The following is a 27,423-nucleotide window of genomic DNA, read 5'->3' as shown; positions in this document are numbered from 1 at the left end:
ATTGTTGATATAAATTCTAGCTTCACTCATGACAGTTGTAGAGTTATGAATCTGTTCTGAAATATATACAAAATACAGGACTTTGGATATCAGTTTTGAACCAAGGGGTATATTCTTACTAATTTTAGGCTCTGCTACTGCAGTTTTACATTATAGCAGAGAAAGTTGCATGAGTTATCTTCTTATTTCAATTTGTATAGAAGCGTGTAACACATTATATTTTATTGTAAGTTTATATGCAAAATCATTTCACATTTTGTTCATAGTAACATGTAGTAACAAAACATAGACCTATTAATTATTGTGTAGGCCTACTTATATTTTTTCCAAATTTGGCTATCCTATGTTTTAAATTTGTAGGCTATGATTTGGGATTGATATTAGTTTTATGACTATCAACTAACAATACTACATCAAAAGCAATAAATTAATCTTTGAATAAATCATTTAAAAACCTTTTTCAAAATTATCCATACATGATAAACTGCATTTTATCTTTAGCCTGAATAAAACCTAAATTTTTTGGGAACTACTTGAATTTTCCAAGAAAGGTAGCACAAACAAATTAATTAGACTTTGAATAATAGTTACAGAGCACAAATACATACTATATTCCAGTGCTAAAAAAACAACATGAATGAGCCTAGTTAAGCAAGGGTGCATTAGTTTTCAAGATTAATAAAAGTAAAGGCATTGTGATTCAAAATTCATAAAATTTTTTAGTGGGTTAGCTTTCAAACAAGTTAGCATATTTTGTGAAAACCATTTATAAAAAGAATTCCCTGGACTCCCACTTTACTCCCTTTCCTTTTTATTCACTAAAACCTAAAATGCAAACTACTGTAAGTTCCCCACTTTTCTATTATATCTAAATTATCTCTCTTTAAAAATGGTCAACAATCCTATGTATTATGATTGTTTATTCACTTATGTTGCTTATTTATTTATGATATATGCATAAGCCAGGACAAATAAATCTTTAAGAGAAACAACAAAGCTACATATTAATGGAATTTACGTATTTGACAGAGAAAAACCTGTGATGGTCAAAACAGAGGATCAGCGTTGGGCCATAAATAAGAGACCCATAAACAGGTGAGCAGTAAACGTAAACCACCCGATGAACGTGGTGTTAATCAGGGGTAACATGTGGGATTACCCCTCCATCACCAACAGCTTGGTAACTTACACGAGCAATGTGTTATGTGCTGTTAAACAATTTGAGTCTGCTGGCCTTTATCCATTTAAAAAAGGGAAATAAACTTTGTATTTGTTATAAAGAAAATTTTTGTATTTAAAACCCAATGAAGAATTTGATAATTTTAAATGCAACAGAGATGAAACTGCCATTGATAAATGATACAATATTCATTAGAAAGACCTGAGTAACAAATCAATTGTGGAAACAACAGAAATTATAATGGATTCACTAAGAATCTCATTTAGATACACTTCCTAACATTGTTAACAGTTAAGCCTTAACAAAATCTTTAAGAGATTCTATTTACAGCCGTTCAAGAGGTATCTGACAAAAGCCAATAAGTGGTGCTGTCAGATACCACCCAATATCTCTTATCACTGGATGTCTTGTGACAGATAATGGATGGCACTAGGCACTTATTGCATCACACTGTCATCAAAGTAATAATTCTTTTTTTAAATTAAAAAAGCGTTTCTACAATTTCTTCAAAGATATTTACAATTGATTATATAATAAAACATATGTTAAAGAGAACTATAACCTCTGAGTAACTATAAACTGTGTGTGTGAGTGAGTGAGTGAGTGAGTGAGTGAGTGAGTGAGTGAGTGAGTGTGTGTGTGTGTGTGTGTGTGTGTGTGTGTGTGTGTGTGTGTGTGTGTGTGTGTGTGTGCGCGCACACACACACACACACATATATATATATATATATGTATATATACTTCTTTACTCTTTCACTTATTTTGAATTATATAATCTGTCATAAATTAAATAAAATAATGTGTTGTAATTACAGTAGAAAAATGCCCAACATAATACTGAATTAATTAATTATTAAAGTAAGTCTAACATTTGCACTTTTCCGACTTTTGTTTTATATAGACTTATATATACTTTTGCAATGTATCATACACAGTTATTATGAAAAAGTTTTTAGATAATAGTACTTGAAAATAGTCACAATAGATGAAAATAATTCAATCAGCTTATTTTAAGTTTCAAACCCAATAAAGAATTCTTGATAAGATTACTTTAATTGTAATTAAATCAATAAGATGGATACACTTACAATTTTTAGTATGGTGTTATCCCAAGCTCCTATCCAAGGCTCGTTTGCTGTACTAATTTTTCTTGCTACAATTGGAGTGATAGTCCCCAACTGTCCATGAGATCTTGATCTCTGATGTTTGGTAACTACAGAATTGGAAGCAGAAGGCGAGATATCTTCATCCCCGGTACTTAGTGTTCTTTGCTTCAGTGGAGGAAGTTTAATAGGTCTAATAAATCCTTCAATAATGTCATGGTTAAACACATCCTTCTCCGTCAATTTAAGAATGACACTGCTTTGAGAATTCATGCGCTCTCTAGAAGCGCTTTCGAAGAATGTGCTATCACTTCCACTACTTGTACTTCGTTTCCTTCCACGAGTAAAAAAATTCTTCAAGCTACTGGTTGAGGAGCGACGTCTCTGTGCAGCATATGCTGCGAGAACAGCTGAGTTTGTGAAAACATCTTCATTTTCTAAGATTTCATCAACACTTGATCCTGGATCAACTTTGGTATTATGACCAAATTCATCATCTGTGCTTGATGAACTGAATGTTCTCTTCTTTGTTATTATTGGCTCATACTTAATTTTCTTATCTTTTATATCTACTTTTGCTGGTTTATGTTTATGAACTGATGGAATGTCATCTTCACTTGTGCTGCCTCCACTTGTGGTCCTTACTGACCTCCCTTTCCTACTGAATGCTGATTTAAATGCTGCTAGAAGACCGATGTTAGCAGAACTTTCATCATCATCGTCTTCTACAATATAGCTAACTTTCTGGTTTGGTGTTTGGTAAACTGTATTGACAGTTGGATTTATAGCTTCTACATGCTTCACTGAAAGTGTTAAATCTTCTGTTTTCATGTAATCAAGAGGCTTTGAATGTACTGCTGGCAATTCAATAGTATCATCCTTTGTATCCTGAACTGATTCATCTTTTAACAACAATGGATTCTTTGGAACCTGATTTGAAACCTTTCTGTACCTTTTGGGAACTGGTGAGACACTTCTGCTTCTACCTTCTTTTTCATGTTTTTTCAAGTAAAGGCTATTTTTTCTTCTAAATGGATTTTCAATCAGTGACAAACGTTTTTTAGTGTCGTCTATTTCCTCAGTTTGTTTTTCAGTTTTAGGGTGATCAATTATTTCACTGACAAAAGCACCAAGCATATCATTGTCACTTTTGTTTATGATGGACTCTTCAGATACCACAATTTTATGTTTTATAATTTCATCTTCATAATTCCCAAAATTTATTAGGATCAGTTCATTTCCTTTTTCATTTTTTGTAATTTCATCAAAATTAGCTTCACTTTCAGTCAATTGTTGAGCCATGCAGGTCTCATGGTGTTTATCTAATACTTTATCTAGATCATTTAGTTCATCCTTTACTTTAAAAGGATCCAAAGAAAGCTGTTTGAATACATTAACGTTTTTCAACGTTTCATTTTCTTCATATTCTACATCCAAATTTGCAGAAGATTTGTTGTTATTTGTATCAGACGCTGCAGAGATTAATTTTATTTCAAAATCATCATTATTTTGTTTATCTATGTTTTCAGTCTCTTTTTTATTATACTGCTCTGTAAAGTGTTTCATTACATTTAGATGATCAACACTTTGATTCACATTTGAGTAGGCTTCATTTTCTTCTGTAATATTAAAATATATAAAATTATTAAAGGTTTCTGTTATTTCAATATTAAAATCTAGTTTTTCTTCGCTATGAACAGTAAAGTTTTCCTCCTTGACATCACTACCAAAACAGTCAGGTACTTCAAAGGATGCTAGGTTCTCATATAAAGGCAATGAATCATCATAATTTCCAAGCTGTACAGTTTGAGCAACATCAATTTCTTCATAAATATGATCATCACTAACAAATTCCTTAAACTCTGCTCTATGTTCAGTAACATTCTCAATAGCTTGATTTAACTCCTGATTCACGTAAGTCAAATGAGTTACAACTGATGATGAACCATCATTGCTGTCTAATTCCTGACTTACCTTCAATAATACTAAATTATCATGGTTTTCCACTTCAGTCTTGTCCTGTTTTTCTGGTTCAGAACTATGATCAACCGCACCATCACTATCACTGTCACCATCACTCATCCCCTCATCCTTGCCTGCCACATCCACCACCCCTTGCTGCTCTGACAGTGACACTTGGTCCACAGCCGAATCTGGGTCTGCACTCTGAGACTCCATTTTGCACACTGTTGACTTCTTGATGACTGACAGAGCTCTTATCTTGCTTATCTCTAGAGTGAACACTAATCTGCGACATAGCACTCAGTAGCTGATAAGAATTAATTGAAACTTCTATTTCATATTTCATTCAATATTGATTGTAATATTATTCAAATGGTTCATCTGTATTTTAATTACATCCATTGCTTTTTGAATTTAACTTCTTAACAGTAAAAATGTTTCATTATTTTTTCAACAATCTAAAAATGTTTAATGTCATCTTATTTTTAAGGATACATTTTAATTTTATATTTAATTTCTAATCATTTAAAAATGAATATTTGTATGTAATGCTATAGGAATCCAATAGATGGGTATATCTATAATTCAGTTTCTTAAAAATAAATTTACATCGTTATTAAAGTAATAACTTCAAAAAATATTGTATTTATTCTATTATACAAAATATTGCTAGACAGATTCTTCACTATTGCTAAAATTTACAATAAAATAAAAAAAAACATTACTAAACATAGTTTAATAAGCAAAACTATTTTTAGTACTTTACTAAATTTTTTTTATGATTTTAAGTACTTCCAAAGGTAATACTTTTGGATGTAACTGAAACAACTGAAATGGTCAGAGTGAGAAAATACAAAATGGGTACTGAGATTGATGATGGTCCAAAGTTGGGCAAATGACAGTAGGGATTAAACATGAATTTTTAAACAAGACCCACTCTGCCATGCTGTACGTGCCCACAATATACATCAGCACATTGACTCTTATTGACTTATTCGTGTTCTAAGATCACAGTTATCATTGGAGGCAGTTCTATTCAGTTGCTTGTTGTTTGTTTTATATTTCTTTTTGTCAAGGTAGAAAAAGAAGTGTAGTTTTACAAAAGCTTAACAATATTTTATGTGACGCATTATTTTTAATCCAATTTTTGATCCAATTTTTCATTAAATACTCTAGTATTACATTTTATATAAATCTTTAGGCACTAATTTAAAACTTTGTAATTTTAAACTGCATTATAAGTATTGTAATTATAGGCCTATAACTATTGTTACAGCAGTGTCAAAGGTGTTGGAGCGGCTAGTTCATAAGCAGTTGGTTTGCTATCTCGAAACCAATAATTTTACTCAGCACTTGTCAATTTGGGTTTTCGAGCTGAGCGGTGTACCATTGGCGCAGTCCAGTCCTTCATAAATGATTGCTTTGATGGGTTTGGAACTAAAAAAATCTGTCAAGTTCAGATCTTATGACTTATCCAGAGCCTTTGATACTGTAAATCATCATATTCTATTAAATAAACTTAGGTCTTATGGTTTTAGTCAACTTGCTGTCAGTTTTTTTAACTCATATCTCTCAAATAGGTGTCAATATGTATATTTAAATGGCTCTATGTCAGAACTAGGCCTGTTATGCTAGGTGTTCCTCAGGGATCCATTTTAGGACCTACTCTATTTATTTTGTATATAAATGAATTGCCTTTTAATCTCAATGACAATTATGTTAGTACGTATTTGTTTGCTGATGACTTGGGTCTTAAGGTCTGCGCAAAAACGAGGAACGAATGTAATGAGCTACTTAGTGTTAAGACCTCAATTGTAGATGATTGGTGTGCAGCAAATAAGCTCTGTGTAAATGATAAAAAAATTCAAGATTTACATATTACCTTTTCTAATAGGCCTAGTGATAATGAGGACTTAAGTCTTAAGTTTCTTGGCATTTTTATACAATCCAATCTTAAATGGCAAACTCATATTGATTATGTAGCTTCTCGTCGAATTTCCCGAGGTATTTTTCTTATAAGATCCCTTAATGGAACAATTTCTGCTAAACACTTGCTTTTTATGTACTATGCCTATATTCATAGTTTCTTAACATATGGAGTAACTTTGTGGGGCCAATCTCAGATTGCGAATATAACTGTTTTGTGTTACAAAAAAGAGCAGTCAGGTTTATATGTAATGTCCAGAGTCGTGAGCACTGTAAACCACTGTTTGTAAAATTAGGTGTATTAACATTGCCGTCTATTTATGTATTAAATGTTTTGTTATATGTCAGAGATAATTTATCATTTATTTATTAATCAATGTGATGTTCATAGTTATAGTACTCGTAATAGAAATAATGTAGTTGTACCAAAATGTAACTTTGCTAGCACTCAAGCCAGTTTTTAGATATCAGGGAATCAAATATTACAATGCTTTGCCCAATCATATCAAGGGTATTAAACAGATCAAATTTTTAAAAATGTTGTAAAGAAAATGTTAGTAGATTCATGTTTGTACACTGTTGATGAATTTTTTAACTGTGATAAGAAGTAAGGATATTTAAAGTAAGCTATAGATTATTTATAATATGACGTTGTTATATACATAGTTTGTATTCTGACAATAAACCATTTGAATTTGAATTTGAAAGATATTACAAGAAAAATACTATTTAACAAACTGCCACAATCAAAATATTATTTCACAAGGTTAATGATTTCCTATTAAATGAAGCTCGGTCAATTACATACAATATTTGATAGCTAAATGCAGACCAGATCTGAATATAAGTGTGTAATATATTGCTTTTTACTCTTTTTATTGTTGTACTTGTTTATTATGTATTGTATAAAGTTAACTTTTTAAAAATCATATATTGGTCGATTCGTGTTGTTTGTTAATTGTTATTTATTTATATTATTTGTTACTGATATAATTCAGTATTTAATGTTGCTGTGAATTATTACATAGACGTCTTCTTATGCTGTACATATTTATCTACTGTTAACTCAAATTTGTTAATTTTTATATACTTGGTTATGATATTTTTCCATTATATGTGCAGACAATTTATTTATTAAATATGACTTAACTACTATATTAAATTGATTAATGAACTAGAAGCATTTATGTAATAGCTGCTAAATAGTAATTTATAAATGACGAAGTCTAATGTATCATTGTATGTCTAATGACTAATAAAGTTCTTGATTCTATTACTGTATACAATATTTTAACATATTTAACATGATTTATTATTTTAACTTTTACCTAAACTGTGTATTCAAACAAAGATTACAGCTTCATGATAGGATTATACTTCATTTACTTGCTAACTTAATTCACTTTGATAAGGGAAACTTAATTGAAAAGGTATGCATGTCATCAATTTGAACAAATATCTACAATTAACACTTAGACTCTTGCAGACATCTTGCGTTTGCTGTCTTTTTAGAATACTAATCATCATTCAGTTTAGACTAGCAGTAAAGATGTATGTTAATATAAATCCCAAAAGTGTTTGTGAAACAATTGGAAAATAAATTTGTACATATAAAACGTCTGCTTGTTTTAAAAAAACCAAGAGAAGGCAAAATGTTTAAATTAAATTGTCTAGTTTTAACTTTCTCAAAACGAATTATTTCTTAAGCCAAAGTTCGCTTTTTATTATGTCAATACAAATTTAATTTCATTTATTCACACAATGAAACTACAACAGTTTTCTATGTATGTCAACAATTAGTTTTAATTCAATTTAATTTAATAGTCAACAATTATAATTATTTGTATTACATGTAAATTGGTACATTAATTGAACATTGCTTAGTAAGTAACTGGATTGTTGGTGGTCTCAAGAGTCTCTTGCACACTGTAATAAACCTTTCCACTCAGGTGAAATTTCAAGTGTTTTCTGAGAACCACCACATTCAGGGTCATTTTAATAATACAAGGCAAAATGTTGAAGATTTTTGAGGCTACCGTATGTAAAAAATTGAACTAAAACAAAAAATTAAAACTGAATTATCTGTGTTTAGGTGACGTTTATTTCTTGTATTATAATTATGGTTAAAAGTAGGGAAAAGATTATACTTGTAATTGTTGTATACAAAATCTAAACAATGGTAAATCAATATGTAAGGAAGTGTAATAATGGCATCTGACAGAAAATGTTCCCTACAACTGTCACACAGTCAAAGACCCCAGACCACCCACAAGGCTTTCATCTGCAGAAGAAATACTCAATTGGACCTCTGAATGTCATTAAACCACAGAGGATTATGCCATATCTCATCTTGGACTCGAGAATGCCACTGTATGCTACCCTGAGAGTCTCTTGAGAAGAGAAATTAGAAAGATAACACATGGCAAATAATATGGAATTTAATTTCTTACATAAATGATGGCTTATATGTGTTTCCCATTTTAAATTTCCATCTACATATATGCCAAGATATTAAGTATCTGGAGTAAATTTCATTAGTGAGGAAAATTAATTGATAGTTATATTGTACTTTGGATAAAAGTTACGATAACGTAAGCTTATTTTCTTTGATTCATTCCAAGAGGAAGTAAACTTGGAATAAAAATTATTCAAAAAAATTCAAAAGCCATTAAGATCAAATAATAGGTTGGTATCATATGGGAATAGGGTATTGACAACTTATTTTGGAATGGACTGGCTGAGAATAGAAGAGAACAGACAATAATGGGCAAGCTATTGATTTAGAGACTAAAACGGATGAACCCTACGGTACTACTGGCTTTAGTATTGAAAAAGATGACGTGTGGAATTGGCCATTTATAACAATTTGGACATACTGGATTTGACTTATTAAATATAATTCAAACAAACCTAATATGATTCGATGAGTAGCATAATGATGAAGTATAATTATGCAATAAAATGTTGTGGTTGACAACGACAAGGCCTTAGACCACAAAAGAGATCTGTAGTGTAGTTACCAGATTAAATTGTTATAATTTTTTAAATAAAAGATGAAGTGGTCTTAACTATAGAGGAATTAAATCAGAAACCAAACTGGGAAGGGAAAAGTTTTGCTTTGTTCTAGAAATGTATATAATCGTGCACAATTTTTCAAATATCTTTGAAAAGTTAGGGGTTATTGAAATTGGTCTGAAATCTGATTTCTCAGGACTTTTTAGATTCGGAATAGGTAACCTATAGTTATGAATATTTTAAGATCAGTTTAAAATAAACCTTGATTTATGGAAAAATGGAAAAAATTTAAAATGGAGGAAAGATGAAGGGCAAAGTCTTTGACAAATGATACAAACTTGTAAATACCATTTGATGGATTTACCATTTTTAGTGAGTTAATTGCATTTACAGTTTCATTAATTTGAATCTCAATAAAGTAAAATGAATTGCATTCACTTGAAGAGAAAATGTAGAAATACAGCAATTGTAAGGTTTATTAGATAATAGACTGAAATAGGAAGGAATCAGTCTGTCAACACAATTACAAAATAATTATTTTAAGTATTTGTAATTAATAATGAATCCTGAATAGTTTTGCCACTGAACCCCATCTCACACATTTCCATATCAGATAAAACAAGGCAGAACCATTGATAATTCTCCAGGTCTCCCTCAAAGGATTGCCAATGGCAGTTATCGGTTCCAGTTATGATCGTATTGTATAGTCTTCAATATTAACTGTTGATGTTTTTTCATTCTATCATATTTATCCTTCAATTCTGTGGGTCTATCAGTCTGTTAAAGGTTGGTATCTTAAAGCCTCTTCCTGTTCTTTTTTTCTATTTATCCATCTTGGACAATCCGATTTAGTTTGGTTCTGTTGGTTCTAAGGATAAGACATTTTATATACGCTTATAATAACGTCAGAAAAACTTCAAAACTGATCTTCCACAGACTATTTTGTTCACTATGTTCTTATAAACTGTATATGGTTTTGATGTTTATTAGATGGCTCAATTTTTGACAATGAAGAAAACATAAATCCTTCATAAAACTAACAAAAAATGAACAATGATTCTGAAAAATATACTAAAAATAGAACCTACAATACGGAGTCACAGTATGGTTGTAAGAAGTTCATCTAGAATGAACCAATAATAAAAATGCCCACTCCCGTCCTTCCTTTAACCTCCATCTTGTTTACGCCATGACTATCGCCATTTGTTATTGGCCTCTGGTCAGTTCTATTTGGTTAGCCAGTGAGTGCAGACCTACTGTGACCTGTAGTCTGTAGTTCGGTTTTAATAATTAGTGTTTAGTTTTTATTAAGTGCATATTTTAGAGATAGTGTGCATGGGGTAGACACACTAGATAGATGGAACATGTTCGGAAAAATTCTGTTTCCTTCACAATCCTTCCATTGTCAAAAACAAACTTCAAACAAAGGAAGTCCTTCATGATGAGCAAGGCATATTTGAAAAATTTAAGAGTAGTAGTTTAGTTTAGATGTGGTTGCAAAGATGTTGTCAATTCAAGAACCTTCTGATGCAGATTTTCTGGTTATTCCTTTTATTGTTGGTTTGAAATGAAAACGGTCATATGTTCAGCAAGTCAGCAGACTTTTGCAATGTGTCCCTCTCTACGTTCCCTACTATTATAATTTGTTTCTCCTCTTTGGATAATATTGAAAGTACCATGTTCAGTCTCCAGAAAAATATCACAGGAGACATGGGATCTGCCTGGTCCAATTCTTGTGTTCAATAAAATTCCGATATGGATAAAGCTGAACTAACTGGGTTTTTTTCCTTAATGTTATCCATTTTTCTCTCTCTCTATTACTATCAACCGAGTCAACTGCTATCTAGAAAACTCAGTACTGCTATTTTTCCTAAGCTTTACTCATTATCACCCAAGCCAAGGTGGTACACGATATGCCAAGAGGTCAAGGAGATTTACATGATCTTGAATATTATGCATAATCTGGATACCAGGTGACCTCAAATTTTAATATTAAAACAATATTTATTGCTTTAATTGATGGAACTGCATAATGGGCATGCTGTTTTGTATTTTACAAGACACTGACATACAAGATTAACTAAAGCTTTCCTAGATAATCATTTCTTAATCAATTGGTTAACTGAAGTTCATTTGTTTTGATATTACAGTGTTGAGATTAAGCATGATTATTTGATATTATCTTAAAATTGTTAAAATATTTTAGCCTCTTTTTCTTTTCATTTCCATCTTGTTAAAAAATAAAACCGCTAACATTTCAATTCATAAACTTGCTGCCTCATTAACACCTCTATGTAAAAAATGTTTTAATCATCCTATATAATACAGAAGATATAAGGCCTAACATGTGAGTAGGTACCAACATTAATCTTAGGATGATCTCATACATTTTATTAAAACAAAGATAAACATGAAGGTCAAAGAGTTCTTTTATAATCAAATCAGTACTTCATTCTTTCCAAGATGTAATAAAAATATTAATGTCATAAATTTATTTCAGGGATACGGAATATGGGATCCCTTAGATTGGATATGAGAGATCTCACTCCAGCTGTTACCTAAACCAAAGCTCCAGGTACCTTACCTGTTTCTAATAAAACAGTCAGATAACCGTGAAGGAATTTCACACAGTTTCTAATAAAGGAGTACAAATTCAGAAATTTTAACTAGCATTGAATATTGAATAGCTCTAGATTAAAGAAGGAAACCATGCACAGTAAATCATTTAAAATAAACAAGTGGAATTTAACAGAAACCTCTTATTGAAGGAAAAGCAATGTTATGTGAGAGATGGAAAGAGGAGAGAGACAGAGGGAGGGGTTTGTTACCATGGCAGAGCTCTATGCTGAGGGCTGTTGAGATTAATGGACATGGATCAGCGCACGTGTAACAGTGCAATAACTGGGTGTTTGCTGCTGTTTTACCGACTTACAGTGAACTACAATACTGCATTTTACATTTTATAGCCATAACACACATTATTCTCAAGGGTGAAAATATCTACGTATCAATCATGTAATACTTGCGCTTGCAAATTAATGGTTGGTACACTTAAAAACTAATTTACCTCAGCAATGCCAAATGGTTTTACTTGCTTTTAAATCAGTCCATTAGGATCAATTAGAATGACAGTATTACAAATGAGTGTTTCAACACCATCTATACTTTAACACAACAGATAGTGAGAGATAGCAAGTGAGAGATCCGGGTTTGAGTCCCGGCGGAGCAAGTACTTTTTGTGATTCAATGTTTATTGAAAAAATTAAATAAGGCTATTGCCATTTCTACAAATTTAATTAGCACAACAGAGTTTTACTTAAAAAGGATACAAATAAAACTCTTCTCAATAAGTTATGTCTGGTACACCTTGTTTATTGTTCTCCTTAAAATTTTTTTATCAAACATTAGAGGAACAGAAAAATTAAGACCTGTCATAGGTAGCTAAAGAATGAGTTAAACTTACATTTTCTGAAATTCAAATCATTCATAACTTTTATACTCCTCTATAGACCATATAGCAAGTGTCCTCCTATTATTTAACATAGTTAAATGAGTCATTGACATGTTTAAATTCAAGTGATTTGCATAAATCATAATATAATATGGCCACACTATGAGTAACATACAATGTGGAAAAAGATTAATTCTCTCCTAAACAGATCTTGAATCAGGAGTGGTATGAGCACAACATTTTAAAAATACCAGGTTCAATCTTCACCATATTAATAAAATGGGACTAAAAAAAGGTTACTTTGAACTAACAAAAAAAGGTTAATTACACTAAAATTCAAGTATTTAAACAAAAAAATAGCCAACTGCACTAATACAAGCTGATTGAGTAATATTTTTAAAAATTCCTTAGTTTGTGTTATATATACAATGCTCAAAAAACATCCATACACTACTTGTACCTCATAGGGATAATATGCCTTTGGCACCTTCCAGCCTATGGGAACTCAAGATCTCTGAAAGTCTCAAAAAGCTTCTAGCCTTCCCAGAGTTCCGATCTTTGAATGTCCTGGTCCCTAGAAGTTTCTGGCTTTACTGGCTTTTCTGGCTTTACAAGATTTCTAATGCGCTCAATAATTATCTCTGTTTAATATTCTACAACATTTTCATACTAATTGTCCTTGGTACAACTATTGTCAATGCCAGCTTTATTAAACATTACTCTGTGCCTGAACTCCACCTCTAGGGCACTATTAGTTATTCAAAACTATACTGTGGTGCATTTGTTCAACAGAATGTCCGTATCAAACTCATTTAAAATGTATGCATTCATAAAATGTTTATACCAACTGTGACGAAAATTATATAGCCCCTAGGATCTCTAAAGATTACATTAACTTTCCTGGGTTAACATATACAATTTTTACCCTTATAACATAGAAATTTCATGTACATTTATATTAAAACTCTTAAATGAATTACTGTAGGTGTACAGAATAATTGTATGTTTAAAAAATTATTTTGGTTCTGAAGCTTATCCCTCTTGTTCTAATTATGCTCAATAAGTATCCTCAGTTATTATTTGATCCATAACTGGTTTACGTAAAAAAACTATGATTTTATTCCATTGGCTCTTAACGTATTAAAGAAATATCCTTTTTAAAATGCATCCTATAGATATTTATTTTGGATCTTTACAAGATACAGAAAAATACTTTTAGTCCTAGAACTCTGTTCCCTTTCTTCAAATCTCAATAGAGAGCTTAAAAAAATAGAACACAGTAATAACAGAGTTTGAATCTAGGTAAACTAACTAAGAGACTTATAATCTAGACCTTACAATGCATGTTGTTTTATGAGTAATGACTTAACTCTCTAGTACGAGTAATACGACTGACTATGCCGATGATAGGACAGATTTAAACCAGACATTCATACTAAAATTAAGGTTTAATATGGATATTTTACTGACCGTGTAGGTGATGGTGTTGATGGGGGGTGACAGCTTGCCTTGCATCTTCCTGTCTGACAGACTAGAATTACTGCCGGTTGTACTGCCATCTCCATCTGCAACCACACAATTAGTATTGAGACACAACTGACAACCTAATTTGTCAATATCAGTACTAATAAAATTGATATGGCAACAGTTTGCCTATTGAATTTAATGTCGATATTTGAAACAGTAGAGAATGCAATTGTTACTATTTTATACCAAAATATAATTATCATTGTTAACACAAAAAGGTATTTATTTAAAACAATGACTATCATAATATTTATCGATTGCCTTAACACAGTATGTTTTTTACATCGTTTGTTTAGAATTATTCTTGGATTTTTGTTGTGCAATCGTTTAATCGTAAACACCTGAAAGATTTATATTAATTTATATCAAAACATTTTGTTGTGGATCCTCCAAAAGATACTTGTAAAACTTTATTTGTGGATTCTCGAAAAGATATTATTTTGTAAAATTTAAACACAAGTGTTTTCCTTTATGTAACTCCTTGACAAAAGTTCAAAATAACACAGATTTACGACACATAGTAAAGAATGGCATTGAGGTGATACACTGTTTTAAATATAGACGTTCACCTATGTTATTGCAAAGTTAGGTTGATAGTTTACAACGTGTTGAAGCAAGACATTAAATCTGGATATGAAGCAAAGGAGAGAGCTGTAGAAGGTAATATAATCAAAGGTGGATGGCAGATTATAATTATTTGGAAAATAGCTAACTGTGGCAGTGGCAACAAACAGATGTCGGTGCTCAAACAATACGTACTATCACAATATATATACATTCCGCAATACATATATATTCCATCTTTGAGATACGATACATGGCATCGAGATGACACCTGAGGACTGTTTAAAGATGTGCACGATTTCATTATTATTATTGATTTTTTACAAGCCCACTGGTAAAGATTACTGGGCAACATAAAACATTGCAATGGACATCTTTCTTAATTCCTTATGCTCAAATGAACTCAGCATAACAATATTTTCTGCACAGGTTTGTTGTCTGCGGGATAATAATTGTGGCTGGGATAATTAACAGAATAACATTAATTGAAGTACATGTTTACACAATAACAGTGTGTTAAAAAGACAAGACAATATTATTAAGATTGATCATTCTTATCTGCTGAGTTTAGTTTAATAAACACTCGAGAGGCAGGTTACAGGCATTAACCATGTGCAAAACAAAGTTAATTAGATTTTACTTCTATAAATAATCAAAACCTGATCACTGGCCCCAAAGTGAAGGCAGATTTGCATTTTCATATTAAATAGTAGGTCCTGTTGTTTTGAATCTTTTTTAATGTTACTGGATCATTTGGCTCCTAAAAGTCCCTGAATATACAGAACACCAAAACATTACCTCAGGAAGTCCATTGTTTACACTACCTGCTGATTATTAAAATTAAAATCTCCCAGATATTGCTCTACTTAGGATGTAGAAACATACACCCTCATGGTCCGCTTAGGTCTTGAAACACCCAGTCTCTCAGAGCTACTGATTTTTAACTCTAAATAAAATGATTACGCATATATGTATTTGATTCTTTTAGATTTTTTGGAGCCCTTGCTTTCTTACTTTTGATATAAGGCAACTCCTGGCATTTAGGGGTTTCTATCCACCCTCTAGGAGCTCTTTTTGTGTCCCAGTTAAAAGAATAATTCAAATAATGACCCTTGATTGTATTTTACTTAGCATCAAAGAAAAACTAAATAGTTTTTTTTTAATACACACAAAATAAACACTTATTGTACTAGAACAAAATATATCCTTGAACAGATGAATATTTGATTGGAAAAAACCAAACATATTTGTATCTACATTTGAGCCTCTCTTATCAAGCTGGGTTCAAATTCATTACCAGTCTCCCTCAAACACTAAATTTAGAAATCAATCACAAACAAATTTAAAACCCAATTAAAATACTACCTGGTGTCTTTTTTACTTAGTTGGCGAGTTCATGGAGCATACTCATGATTGATATTCTCGGTGGTGTTGCAATCCTTTAAATAAATACTTAACCTGTGATATTAGTGCTTTACAAGTTTTTAATGATTAAGAATTTGTTAATAATTGTATCTACTGTTGTTTATTTCCTGTTGTTAGATTTACTATATTGTTATCTATTTATTTTTAATTACTAACCATTTAATTAATGCTGCATATATTGTTTTAGGTATAGTTAAAGAGATGCTGCTAACACCATATCTACTGTTATTTCAATGAGCAAATTGTAACGTTACTATTGTTACTATGTATATATAAAATTTATTTTTACCTAATTATTTTAAAGGCTAAATTATTACACTTGTTTTATGGGATGTTAAAGGTGTGATAGGAGTATGCCATTATACTTATAAGAAAAAGTTATGATGTCCAGTGCACTGTCATAAACATGAAAAACAATTAAGACAATACATTTTTTGGGACATGAAATCTTTCTTCCTCCAAAAGGCAGGTGCCTTCATCATCTTTTAGTCTATAAAGTTTCCTAGTCTCTAGATATCTTTGGTTTATGTTAGCTTCTAGTGAATCTTCCGGCCTGTAACAAAAATTGGCTTATGGAAGCTCTGGCTTCTGCGAGCTCCTAACAATCTAATTTCCAACCTATAATTTCCAGACTGAAAGTTCATGATGCCTCAAAGATCATTGCCTTTTGAACTCATCCGCTTTAAGAAACTTGTAGTCTCTGGAAGATTGTGGGTTCTGAGAAATTCCAGTCTATATAACTTATCAGCCAACTTCTAGAAGCTCTCATTTTCTGCTAAATTCTATTTTCTAGAAGTTACTGGACTCTAGGAACTCCTGGTCTCGTTTCTTAGCTTTACATACCAATTCATTAAGTCTATTTCTATTTAGTAGGTTTCTCTCCCAACTTTTATTTGTTCATGCTTTCCAATACTCGCTTCTCAATATGTTTCTAGGTTAACTCACGTTCATTATTTTTCAGCGAGCTTTCCTTTAGTAACCCTTTTATACAAAATTTGAGTTTGCTCATTGTTTGTTGATTTAATATGTGTACTTATGGTTTGTTCTATGGCATTTACATTGCTTAATTCATAAATCTCTTGTCGTTATATATATCTGAGATATGATTTACAGGTAAACCAAATAATAAGAATGTATGTTCACAAAAAATTATTGAGACATACTTTCGATAGCACAACTGATATTATTAACTATCAAAAGATCTAGTTACATTTGTTTAGTGCAGAAAGAAGGGAACAGTCTGTTCTGCTCAACACCAGGTGCTGTAGGGTAGACCGGGGGAATGCCGTTACGTTAAGGGTTTTTGATTTTTTACATCTAATTTTTAATGTATTTTGCATTACTAAAAATACTAAAGTGTACACCCTTTGATGTTATATTTATTTATAAGTAATTGTTATTGTATCTGTAAACTAAAACTGTCGAAAAAATATTTGTATGCACCCTTGCATGGTGGCGGAATTACCCCGGTACCCGGGGTAATTCCACCACTGTTTTGGGGTAATGACGCCACCTTTAAATAAACTAAAATACATTAAGAAAAAGTGGAATAAATGAATCGCAGTGTAAATTATTTTAAAACTCGTTGTATTTTACATAATAAATACATATTTAACAATGTTTCTAAGTCTAAGTTTTTTTTACATTTAGGTCATTTAGGCAAAAATCACAAATGTAATCGTTTGCTGATTCAGCTCCACTACATTCAGAGTGCGCCCACTTGCCACACAATATGCATTTGAACCAATGCTCATTAAATCCATATTCACCGCAAAGTACACAAAGTTCTACATCCTTAGATCTAATGTCAAACATATCATCATCTTCGTTGTCATCACATATATTTTGCATGTCCAAGTCATCATCAGAAGACGATGAAGTCTCGAAACTTATTTGCCGTCTGCAAAGTTTCTTTTTCTATTTATTCTTTTTAATTGGGCCTTCAATTTTATTACTTTTTAAGGTGGCTTCACCTCTTTTCTTGGGTATCTTGACTTTTTTTTGTGTGGGCTTGCCTAGCAGTTTCGATGCAGCCTTTAGATTAGCTTGTTTCTTTTTAAATTCTTTTTCTTTCCTTTTGGCTGCTGTTTTTTCCAATTCTGCCTTCATTGGAGTTCCAGTAAGAATGGAAGAATGGCTTTTTCTCTTTGCATTTTGTTTTAATTTTACCAGCTGCATAATTTGGAATCGGAGAAAACTTCTCCAATGCTTTAGAAAAGATATTGTTCTCGTGTTTAGATTGAGACGAGTCTGCTTTTACCGTTGATCCAGAGGAGCAAGGAACTCCAGGCAAACCATCAACATCGTATATGGGAATTCCTTTCATAGGATTCGTCATAGGCCTACGTTGAGTGATTGTTTTATTCATGTATGTTTCTTGGTCTTGGAGATTGGCATCCATGTCTTCTTGGTCGTCGATGACAATTGGCTCCAATGACTGAACTGAAAATAAATCTTCTTCCTTAAAAGTGTCTCTGTTTACTGGATATATCCCAGTACTACGAAATCCCGATACTCCTTTATCAATCGTTGCCACAGTCACATAAGCTTCATTAAAAATTGTGGCTATGTCATAAGGCTATCTTCCTGTACGTGCTTGATCTCATGTATTTGTCACACTCCCTATTAAAGACATTTTTTAAAGGGCCATAGAAGGATACATCTAGTGGTTGCAGTCTGTGTGATGTATGAGGTGGTATTGAGAGCATATGGATGTGGTTTTGGCGACAAAATTCATAGCTTGGTAAGGACACATGACTTCCATGGTTATCTAGGATTAAGAGAACTGGGTCCTCTTGTGATGGTTTTGCTATCTTATTAAAATGTTTCAGCCAGTCGAGGAAAATATTTTCATTTGACCAGCCATTGTGCGAACAAGTATAAACTGATCCAGCTGGACCACCTCTCTCAAGCAATGGAGACATCCTTCGTCTTGGATAAATAAACATTGGCGGGACATAAGATCCAGATGCACTTATTCCACACACAACAGTAATATTTCTCCCTCTTTCCCAACTGGTTATACCTCCAACTTGATGTTTACCTTTAGGGGCGAGGATATGACCTGGTTTTTGCACACTAGAAATTCCAGTCTCATCCATATTGAAAATACGAGTAGGCTCAAAATTGTGTTTTTCCATCAGTGTTGTTAAATTATTATAGAAGAGTTCAACTTCTTCCTTATTAAATCCAATCACTCTACTAATGCTTGTTGCCGATGGTTTTCATAGAGAAACTTGAGGATTCCTCTTGCGAAATCCCGAAACCCAATCTTCACCGGCCATTCGCGTGGCTTGATTGAAGTTATGCTTTATATTCAATTCTTCTGCTACTTCAAAAGCCAGTCGTCTCAAATCCGTTATAGTAATGCCGAAAAAAAGATTTGCAAGAGTGATAACTCTGGTGGTCAAATCTTTTCTTTATCTTTGTTAAAAACTGCAGGTCGTCCCATTTCCGGTTTTGAGGTTTTACTACTTTTCAATCTGTCACGAAGAGTAGATCTGGGAATGTTGAAGTTTAAAGCAACACTTTTAACTGACTTTCCATCAGAAACCTGTTTTATAGCTGCTTGTAAATCATGTTCGGTCCATTTCGCTTTCTCAGTGGTTCTTTTTCGGACTCTAGGCATCTAGAATAAACATTAAAAATCTAAATTAGTCACCATGGCAGCATGGGGTAATACTGCCACTATGGCGGAATTACCCCTGGTGAAGGTGGCGTCATAACCCCAAGCGGACAATATGGCGAAAATGTGTAAACAAAGTCAAGAGATGGGCCAAAACGTGTAACCTCAATACATCAAAATGAAGCGTATTACATGTACACTACGTATATTATTACCTTAAATGAATAATGTAACACTATAAGGTACATACCTTTACTTATTTGAAGCTCAAAAATGAGATGCCGCTTGTTAAAAAGTAAACTTTATACGACACAATACAAACAACGTGAACAATGGCCACCATTACACGAGGCACTGTTTCTAACTTTGTCTGCTAGAGTTCAGGCGATGTCACGATCTCTTGCTGCAGTTCGTTTGTAAACTAGACTGGGTGGCGGTATAACCCCGGGTGGCGGAATTCCCCCGGTCTACCCTATAGTGCACCAGGGAATAATCAACAATGCAAGGTCTCACAGTTCACTCTCAACCATTCCTAGTCTCTGCATCAACTGGTGATTTCTGGTTGTGAGCAGACAGTGTCTCGCCTGAAATTCCTACTATGAAACTAATTCCAGCTGAATTTTAGCCATAAAACAAATATATCCGCATAGAAAACTAAAAATTCAATACATCATACATCACAATACTTTCTCCTGTTGTGTAAGGACCATACTGAAACCATTTTTTTCTGACAATTTTACCGAGGCCCACCACATGTTTTTTGAAGGACTGTGTCGGGTGGCGGGGCATTAGGGAGCCCCGCTAAATATCTTTACTGGGGCCCGCCGAAACTGAGTATGGCCCTGCATCCAGCACGTATAATTTTAATAGTACTGATTAAGGATTTTAACAAAAACAATATGCGTTATTAGTAAAATAATGCATATTATTTTACCAGAACACACAGTAATCGACTGAAAAAAGTTATGATGATAATATATTTGAATACTTGTATTATATTTTATTTTATCTAAACAACTAATTTATTTTGTGTTGTGTTGCTAATTTCTTTGACCTTCCTACCTCCAGTTTTCTATAGACTCCAAGACACATTATGTTAGGTTTAAGTAGGAATACCAAGGTGATATTTTACATACATTGCAAAATGATGAAAACATTAAGTATGGATTCCTCTATATAGTGGATTTCAACTATTGTAATTGCGACAGAAGATGGTGTTCCCAAACAAGTTACACTGCTATTGAACTCGAGTTACTACCGATTTACTCATTTAGAATGTTAGAATGTACTCAGCAGCTATTTTGATACTTGTTAGTTGATACCTGATAGTATGCACATTTATCTTGTTTGGTTTATTTGTGTTTACCACAAATGAATTAAAAATTTTTTGTATTTATCATGATCCTAAATTAAATTAGAAAAATATTTTACTTTCGTCACTAAATTATTGCAAGTCTATTCATTTTGCAATTCATACTATTATGAATATGCACCTGCCTTCATTCCAATTTTAGTGGTGTAGGTATTTTTTTAATGATCTTATTTAATGATTACAGGTTTGTGTTCCAAATTAAAAACATAATGCATCTATTTTTCACCTTGGTAAATCAGCAAATATTGAACAATTATATTTATAAAGGTAAACATTGCAGATTTAAAAATAAAATGTATTTCATCTTGAAATATATACATGTGTTTTAATTTCTCATGGATAGGTTAATTGCATCTGTCTCAGATGTCCTTGCTTGGGTGCTAGCAAGGACACTGACACAGTTGGCTAGAAGCATGGCTTGGTATTTAACCCACTTTGACAGTAGCAGTCGGTTGGTCCTCTGGTTAGAAATAGTAACTAAAATAATTATATAAATGTAAGGCATAAGGCATATCAATAAACTTTTCCTGGTAGCATACACATAGGCCTAATATTGTACTGTATTGTACTACTTGCAACACTAGACTGTAAAACACATGTTAATTGATTGCTTCTATATTTCCTACACCATTAGCCGATGTAAAATCCTTTCGGAAATGGCCCACCTTTCTATCGATATAAATGATGTCAAGAATGATTTCATGTTGTCTTGTTACACACATAAAGTCGACTGATCCATGAAAGAGAAGAAAGTAAACAGGAAAACTCTGTGACTTCCAGGAACCAGGAAATTATGTGCTACTCTGAAGTGTTTAGATATTTAGTATGATTAATCTTAATATCAGACTATATGCGCACCACTATCCCATGGGTGCTGAACTATAAGATGACTTAATTTGTTTTGAAACATACAATAATTTGATGGAATCTGATCAAATATTGGAAGTTGAAGTTGAGTGGTAGAGAGATCTAAACAGACTCCACCTAATATAAATAAAGACATTTTACATTTAACATTTTTCAGACAATTTGTTAAGATTTATAAACGTAATCTTCATTAGAAAACTCTGAACATTTCCTGTTTCTGCATTTTATCTTAAGTGCAATACAATAAATATAAAACGTAAGTCATTTAAACAGTTTTTAAAAATTTGACCATATTCATAAATGAATTATTCGAATAATATCAATAACTCAATATTATGCAAGTATTCTTTATGAAAAAGAAAATTTAATCTCTAGATAGATTGTACCTCGCAGGTTAACATGCTCAGAAAATCATCTCCAGTCACAACACAACTTGGGAAGTTTTGTTAACAGGTTTCCATTTCCTGGTGCCACATGCGGAGTACATTCTACAAGTATTGAGGAAAAGTTTTATTAATGCTTACATCAAACCTTTCAGATTTGAGTGTTTACAAACTTTTATTATGATACTTTTTCAATAACATAAAGTATCAACTGTAGTGTGATTAAAAGGTAAAAAAACTAAACATTTGAAAACAATTATTGTATTTCCATATTAGTCTGATTTTGTAGCATCAATTCCTAAAGAACTAATTTCCTAATATATGGTGTAACATTTCTAACAGGATGTTCTTTTGGGGTTGAAATTGGTGAGACTGTGGAAAAAGTTTTGAAAATGTTATAAATGTGGGTAATTGAATTAGGCAGATTATTTCATTAAGAAAAACTGAGTAACAAAGAGATGACCAAACAAGAAAAATTATTCTCTTTGGAAAACTCTGAAAGAATATGGTATTAAATTAATAAAGTATTACAGTTTTCTATACAATAAAGTGTAGATGATGTAATGTTTTTATTTGATCTTATTTGTGGTGGGTGAGCACATTGTATCTGATACACTTAACAAGTTGAGATTCTAGTTTTTATATATTTTTTCAGAATGTTTGTTACATTTTACTTCCTCTTACAAATGTTTTACTGTAAAGATTGTTTTAGTTTCAAAATAAGTATTCATAAATACTAAATATCTAATTTTAGAATTGAAATAGTTTTGAGTTTACATCATGAATATTTTATGACATACTGCAAAAAGTCTAGGAGCCTTTATGCACTGTATAGACATACAAACTAGTTTTGAAACTAATGGAGAATCTAGAAACTGAGAGAAAGAAATTGGTTTTCATTCGCACTAGTTTTGGTGGGGGTCGAAATGGGAGGGTATCAAGAGGGCTAAAAACTAATTAAATGATATTTTTGTCTCGGATCATATATTTTGTACGCACTTAAACACCACCAGACAAATATTACATAGCTTGGATAACTATAAACAGACCCTTAAAGTGGAGACTTTGTCTCTGTATCACATTATCAAAAAATATTTCCATATTAGTCTGATTTTGTAGCATCAATTCCTAAAGAACTAATTTCCTAATATATGGTGTAACATTTCTAACAGGATGTTCTTTTGGGGTTGAAATTGGTGAGACTATGGAAAAAGTTTTGAAAATATTATAAATGTGGGTAATTGAATTAGGCAGATTATTTCATTAAGAAAAAATAGTCTGACCCAATAAAGATGGCACTATATGAACAACTTTTTTGTCAACATAGCTGATGACACAATCCATAACAATGGACAAACTACTGGCCAAGCAATGTTACTACCAGTTGACAATACAGATATTCCTGTATTAAACCTCTACCAAACAATCAGACAGGAGGTGTCTCGAGTTATGGATAGTCTGAAACCAAAAACTTCATCAGGCTATGATGGAATCTCAGCAAGGCTTTTAAAAACTTGTAAAGAAGAGCTGATTGACCCCATAGTAGACATAATAAACAAATCTTTTTTGTCTGGAAACTTCCCATCTGCTTTAAAAATGGCCAAAGTCTACCCATTGTTCAAACAGGGATCCCCAACCCAAGCCTCAAATTATCGACCGATTTCTCTAGTTCCAACATTTTCTAAAATAATTGAAAAAACTGACACTAACCAGACTCATAGACCATGTAACGATAAATGAACTCCTTACAACCCAGCAACATGGATTTCTGAAAGGCAAGTCAACAACCACCGCCCTAATCTGTCTGGTAGAATTCTTTATTGATCAACTTGAAGACGGCAACACCACCACTGCTATACTACTAGATTATAGCAAGGCTTTCGATTGCCTCAGCCACGAACACCTCATGGCTAAGCTTAGTGCGATAGGTGTAACAGGGACTGCCTATAACTGGTTTCACAGTTACCTGACAGAGAGGTGCCAAATGGTTGAACTTATGGATAATAGCAAGGGGATTATGCAACACATCAAATCTGAACCAAAAAGCATCACACGGGGAGTTCCTCAAGGGTCTGTACTGGGTCCAGTACTTTTCATTTTATTTACCAATGACTTTCCAAGATATCTAAAAGACTATTGCAGATCTCTAATGTATGCAGATGACACTGTATTGCTATTGGGCAACAATAATCCAAAACATCTGGAAGTGACCTCTTATATTGCTCTTAACATGGCAATTCAGTATTGCCATAGGAATGACCTCGTTGTAAATGCGACAAAAACTAAGCAACTTATTTTAAGCAAGCACAGAGAGGCTGTAGTCAAGTTACCTGATCTTGAAGAAGTTACTGTTGCCAAATACTTGGGAGTAACAATTGATGAAAGCCTCTCCTGGACTCCCCACATCGATCTCCTGTACAACAAGCTAAGTGTAAGCCTGTTTGTAATTCGCAGGATTAAGAACATCTGTAACTTGGATACAGCCAAGATCGCCTATTACAGCCTGTTCGAGACCCATTTACGCTATGGTATTGAAGTATGGGGAGCAACTACAAGGGGTAATCTAGAACGAGTGCTCTTGCTCCAAAAACGTGCTATAAGAATACTTGGAGATCTCCAGTCAAGAGAAACTTGCAGAAGCAAATACAAAGACCTAAAAATCCTGACTGTAGTAAATCTTTATATCTTGGAAGTTGTAACATACTCACATCTGAAATCATTAAGCCCCATAAGAACCACAGCTCAGATTCATGACTACAGCACAAGACATTCAGCCAATTACAGCCTTCCTAGACACCACCGAAAAATGACTGAGAAGAAACCTAGCTATGCAGGTGCCAGAATGTGGAATGTCCTTCCTCCAGAGCTGAAGACTGCAAGCATTCAACAGTTTCGTCACTTGCTGAAGAACTGGCTTCTTGACCACCCATTTTACTACATGACTGAGTTTTACGGATGGCGACAATCACAGGAATTTTGATCCTCTAGAAGAAACATTTTTCACCATTCCATTTACTATTGTTATTGATAGTATATGTTGTTTTTTTATTAATTTATGATGAAAATTCTGTACTTAAAGTTCATGAATAAAGCATGTTGACTTCTGACTTCTGATTATCTGACAGTGAGTGATATGACTGTCATTTCTGTGCCAGAAGGTAGGTTTTAAACTAGAAAAATACAATCTGGAAAAATGTATTGTTCCATGTTTTTAAACCTTTTGATACCTTCCAATTTCGATCTACACAAAAACTAGAGTGACTTGACGATTGACTTCTTTCTTAAGAAAAATTTGCCTATTGATTTCAAGAAAACCAGATTGTGTGCTGATTGGATTTTGGCTCCTGGACTATTAATATCATCAAAATAACAATTTGGCCACCTTCACTCTAGCTACTTATAATATGTGCTGGTGCAAGGCACTAATGATTTCAAGAAAACCAGATTGTGTGCTGATTGGATTTTGGCTCCTGGACTATTAATATCATCAAAATAACAATTTGGCCACCTTCACTCTAGCTACTTATAATATGTGCTGGTGCAAGGCACTAATGATTTCATCGGTCCCACTGCGACGCTTCTGTCTGGTACAATCCCGAACACGACCTGTTTGGCATCCCAGTCCCTAAACACTCAGTCATATAACCATCGCTAGTCACTAATGCATTATTTTACAAGTCTGCTCTACACTTGGCATAGGTGTTCTGATGTTGTTCCTAGGCGTATATACTTATTTTATTTAAAAGATACGATTTACTATTAATAAAAAAATTACAAAATCCATAACTCCGTTGTTCACGGACAACAACAATTCAGTTTAAGTTTGTTGCTTACGACATTTAAAAAGTTTTTATTATAAAAAACTGTATTGATCTCAAGCAATTTACGACATAGTGAGTACATAAAATCCCATAAGAATAAATTAAACATTGTAAAATCTACATACTTCTTTCGACTGAGCCGAAAGGACTATTTACAATGGTATTTAATATAAATGATATATATTACTTTTAAACTTGTGATAATGTGTGTAATTACAATAGATATCCATGCAAATGTCTCTATTATAAAAGAGCAGTTTGATAAATTTATTAGCCAGTTGGTGTTTGTTTTCCGTAACGAAATAACCAACAATTTAGTTAACGCTTGATTAGAAGAAAGAAGTGAACCCGCGATCAAATTGTTTTGGCAACTTAGCTAACGATGCTTACATCAAACATTCTATCCTTCCAAACATAGCGAGACAATATATTACAATATTACAACACGCAGACCTGAAAGACAAACAGACCAAAGTAGAAAAAAATGTTGGTGCAAAAATATTCTGCAACTATGCCCCGTAGAACAAAAATTGCACATGAATAACACAACCAATCCCTGCTGATGCGAGAATTCGTGTGCGTATAAATTTATTTGAGTTTAAAAAAATAAATGCATTTTGTGTTATGTCGATGATTAATAAATATTTACGAGATAAAATTGATGTTTTATATTGGAAGATACAAAATACACACTGAAGAAACACAATATTATACAAAAATAAGAAGAAATGATTATTTTATGTAAACTCTTTTTGAGATATGACATTTAAACTGATCTTAGGGAAATATTAATTTTCGAGATGATGAAAGTTTATCTTTGTCACTAAATATTAACAAATGTCTAGAATTATTTATTAAAAACAGAACTGCTGATACGAGTATTAGGTTTATCTCTAAAGTTCTGTTTAGAAAAAAGTCAAATTTCAATATTAAGTGTAGGTTATGAATGGGAAAATACGATTTTATAGATATATTTATTTTTTATATTTACTATACGTCTTAAAAATAGAAAGCTGGCGTTTAATTGGGAGGGAGGGGAGAGTTAGGTCATCTTAAAAATTAATTGAATATTGGCGTTCATAGGACTAATTTCTTTTAGTATTTTATATTTTTTTTATTAATTATGTTTGGATGAAGTGTGAATAAAAATACTGCTATTTTTACTACTATTCAATTCTTACAAGCTAACACATTATTGACAT

General features: G+C 32.5%; 1 protein-coding gene across 11 annotated transcripts in view; it reads right to left on the bottom strand.

Moving 5' to 3' along the window:
* Positions 1–27,423, bottom strand: part of LOC124359309 (TLD domain-containing protein 2) — a 498,415-nt gene that overhangs the window by 150,554 nt on the left and 320,438 nt on the right. For 6 of the 11 annotated variants that reach the window (XM_046811944.1, XM_046811946.1, XM_046811947.1 and 3 more), the window contains one exon: positions 14,108–14,202. In XM_046811944.1, coding sequence (XP_046667900.1) covers positions 14,108–14,202 — 95 coding nt within the window. Of the gene's footprint in view, positions 1–2,268; positions 4,449–14,107; positions 14,203–27,423 lie in introns of those variants that run through there. The other 5 variants (XM_046811939.1, XM_046811940.1, XM_046811941.1 and 2 more) reach the window with 5 other exon arrangements.

This window comes from Homalodisca vitripennis, chromosome 4 (assembly GCF_021130785.1).
Source record: "Homalodisca vitripennis isolate AUS2020 chromosome 4, UT_GWSS_2.1, whole genome shotgun sequence".
In the NCBI taxonomy this organism is placed as follows: Eukaryota; Metazoa; Arthropoda; class Insecta; order Hemiptera; family Cicadellidae; genus Homalodisca; species Homalodisca vitripennis.
The sequence above is the reverse complement of the archived record's forward strand: the minus strand, read 5'-3'. Positions and strand labels throughout refer to the sequence as shown.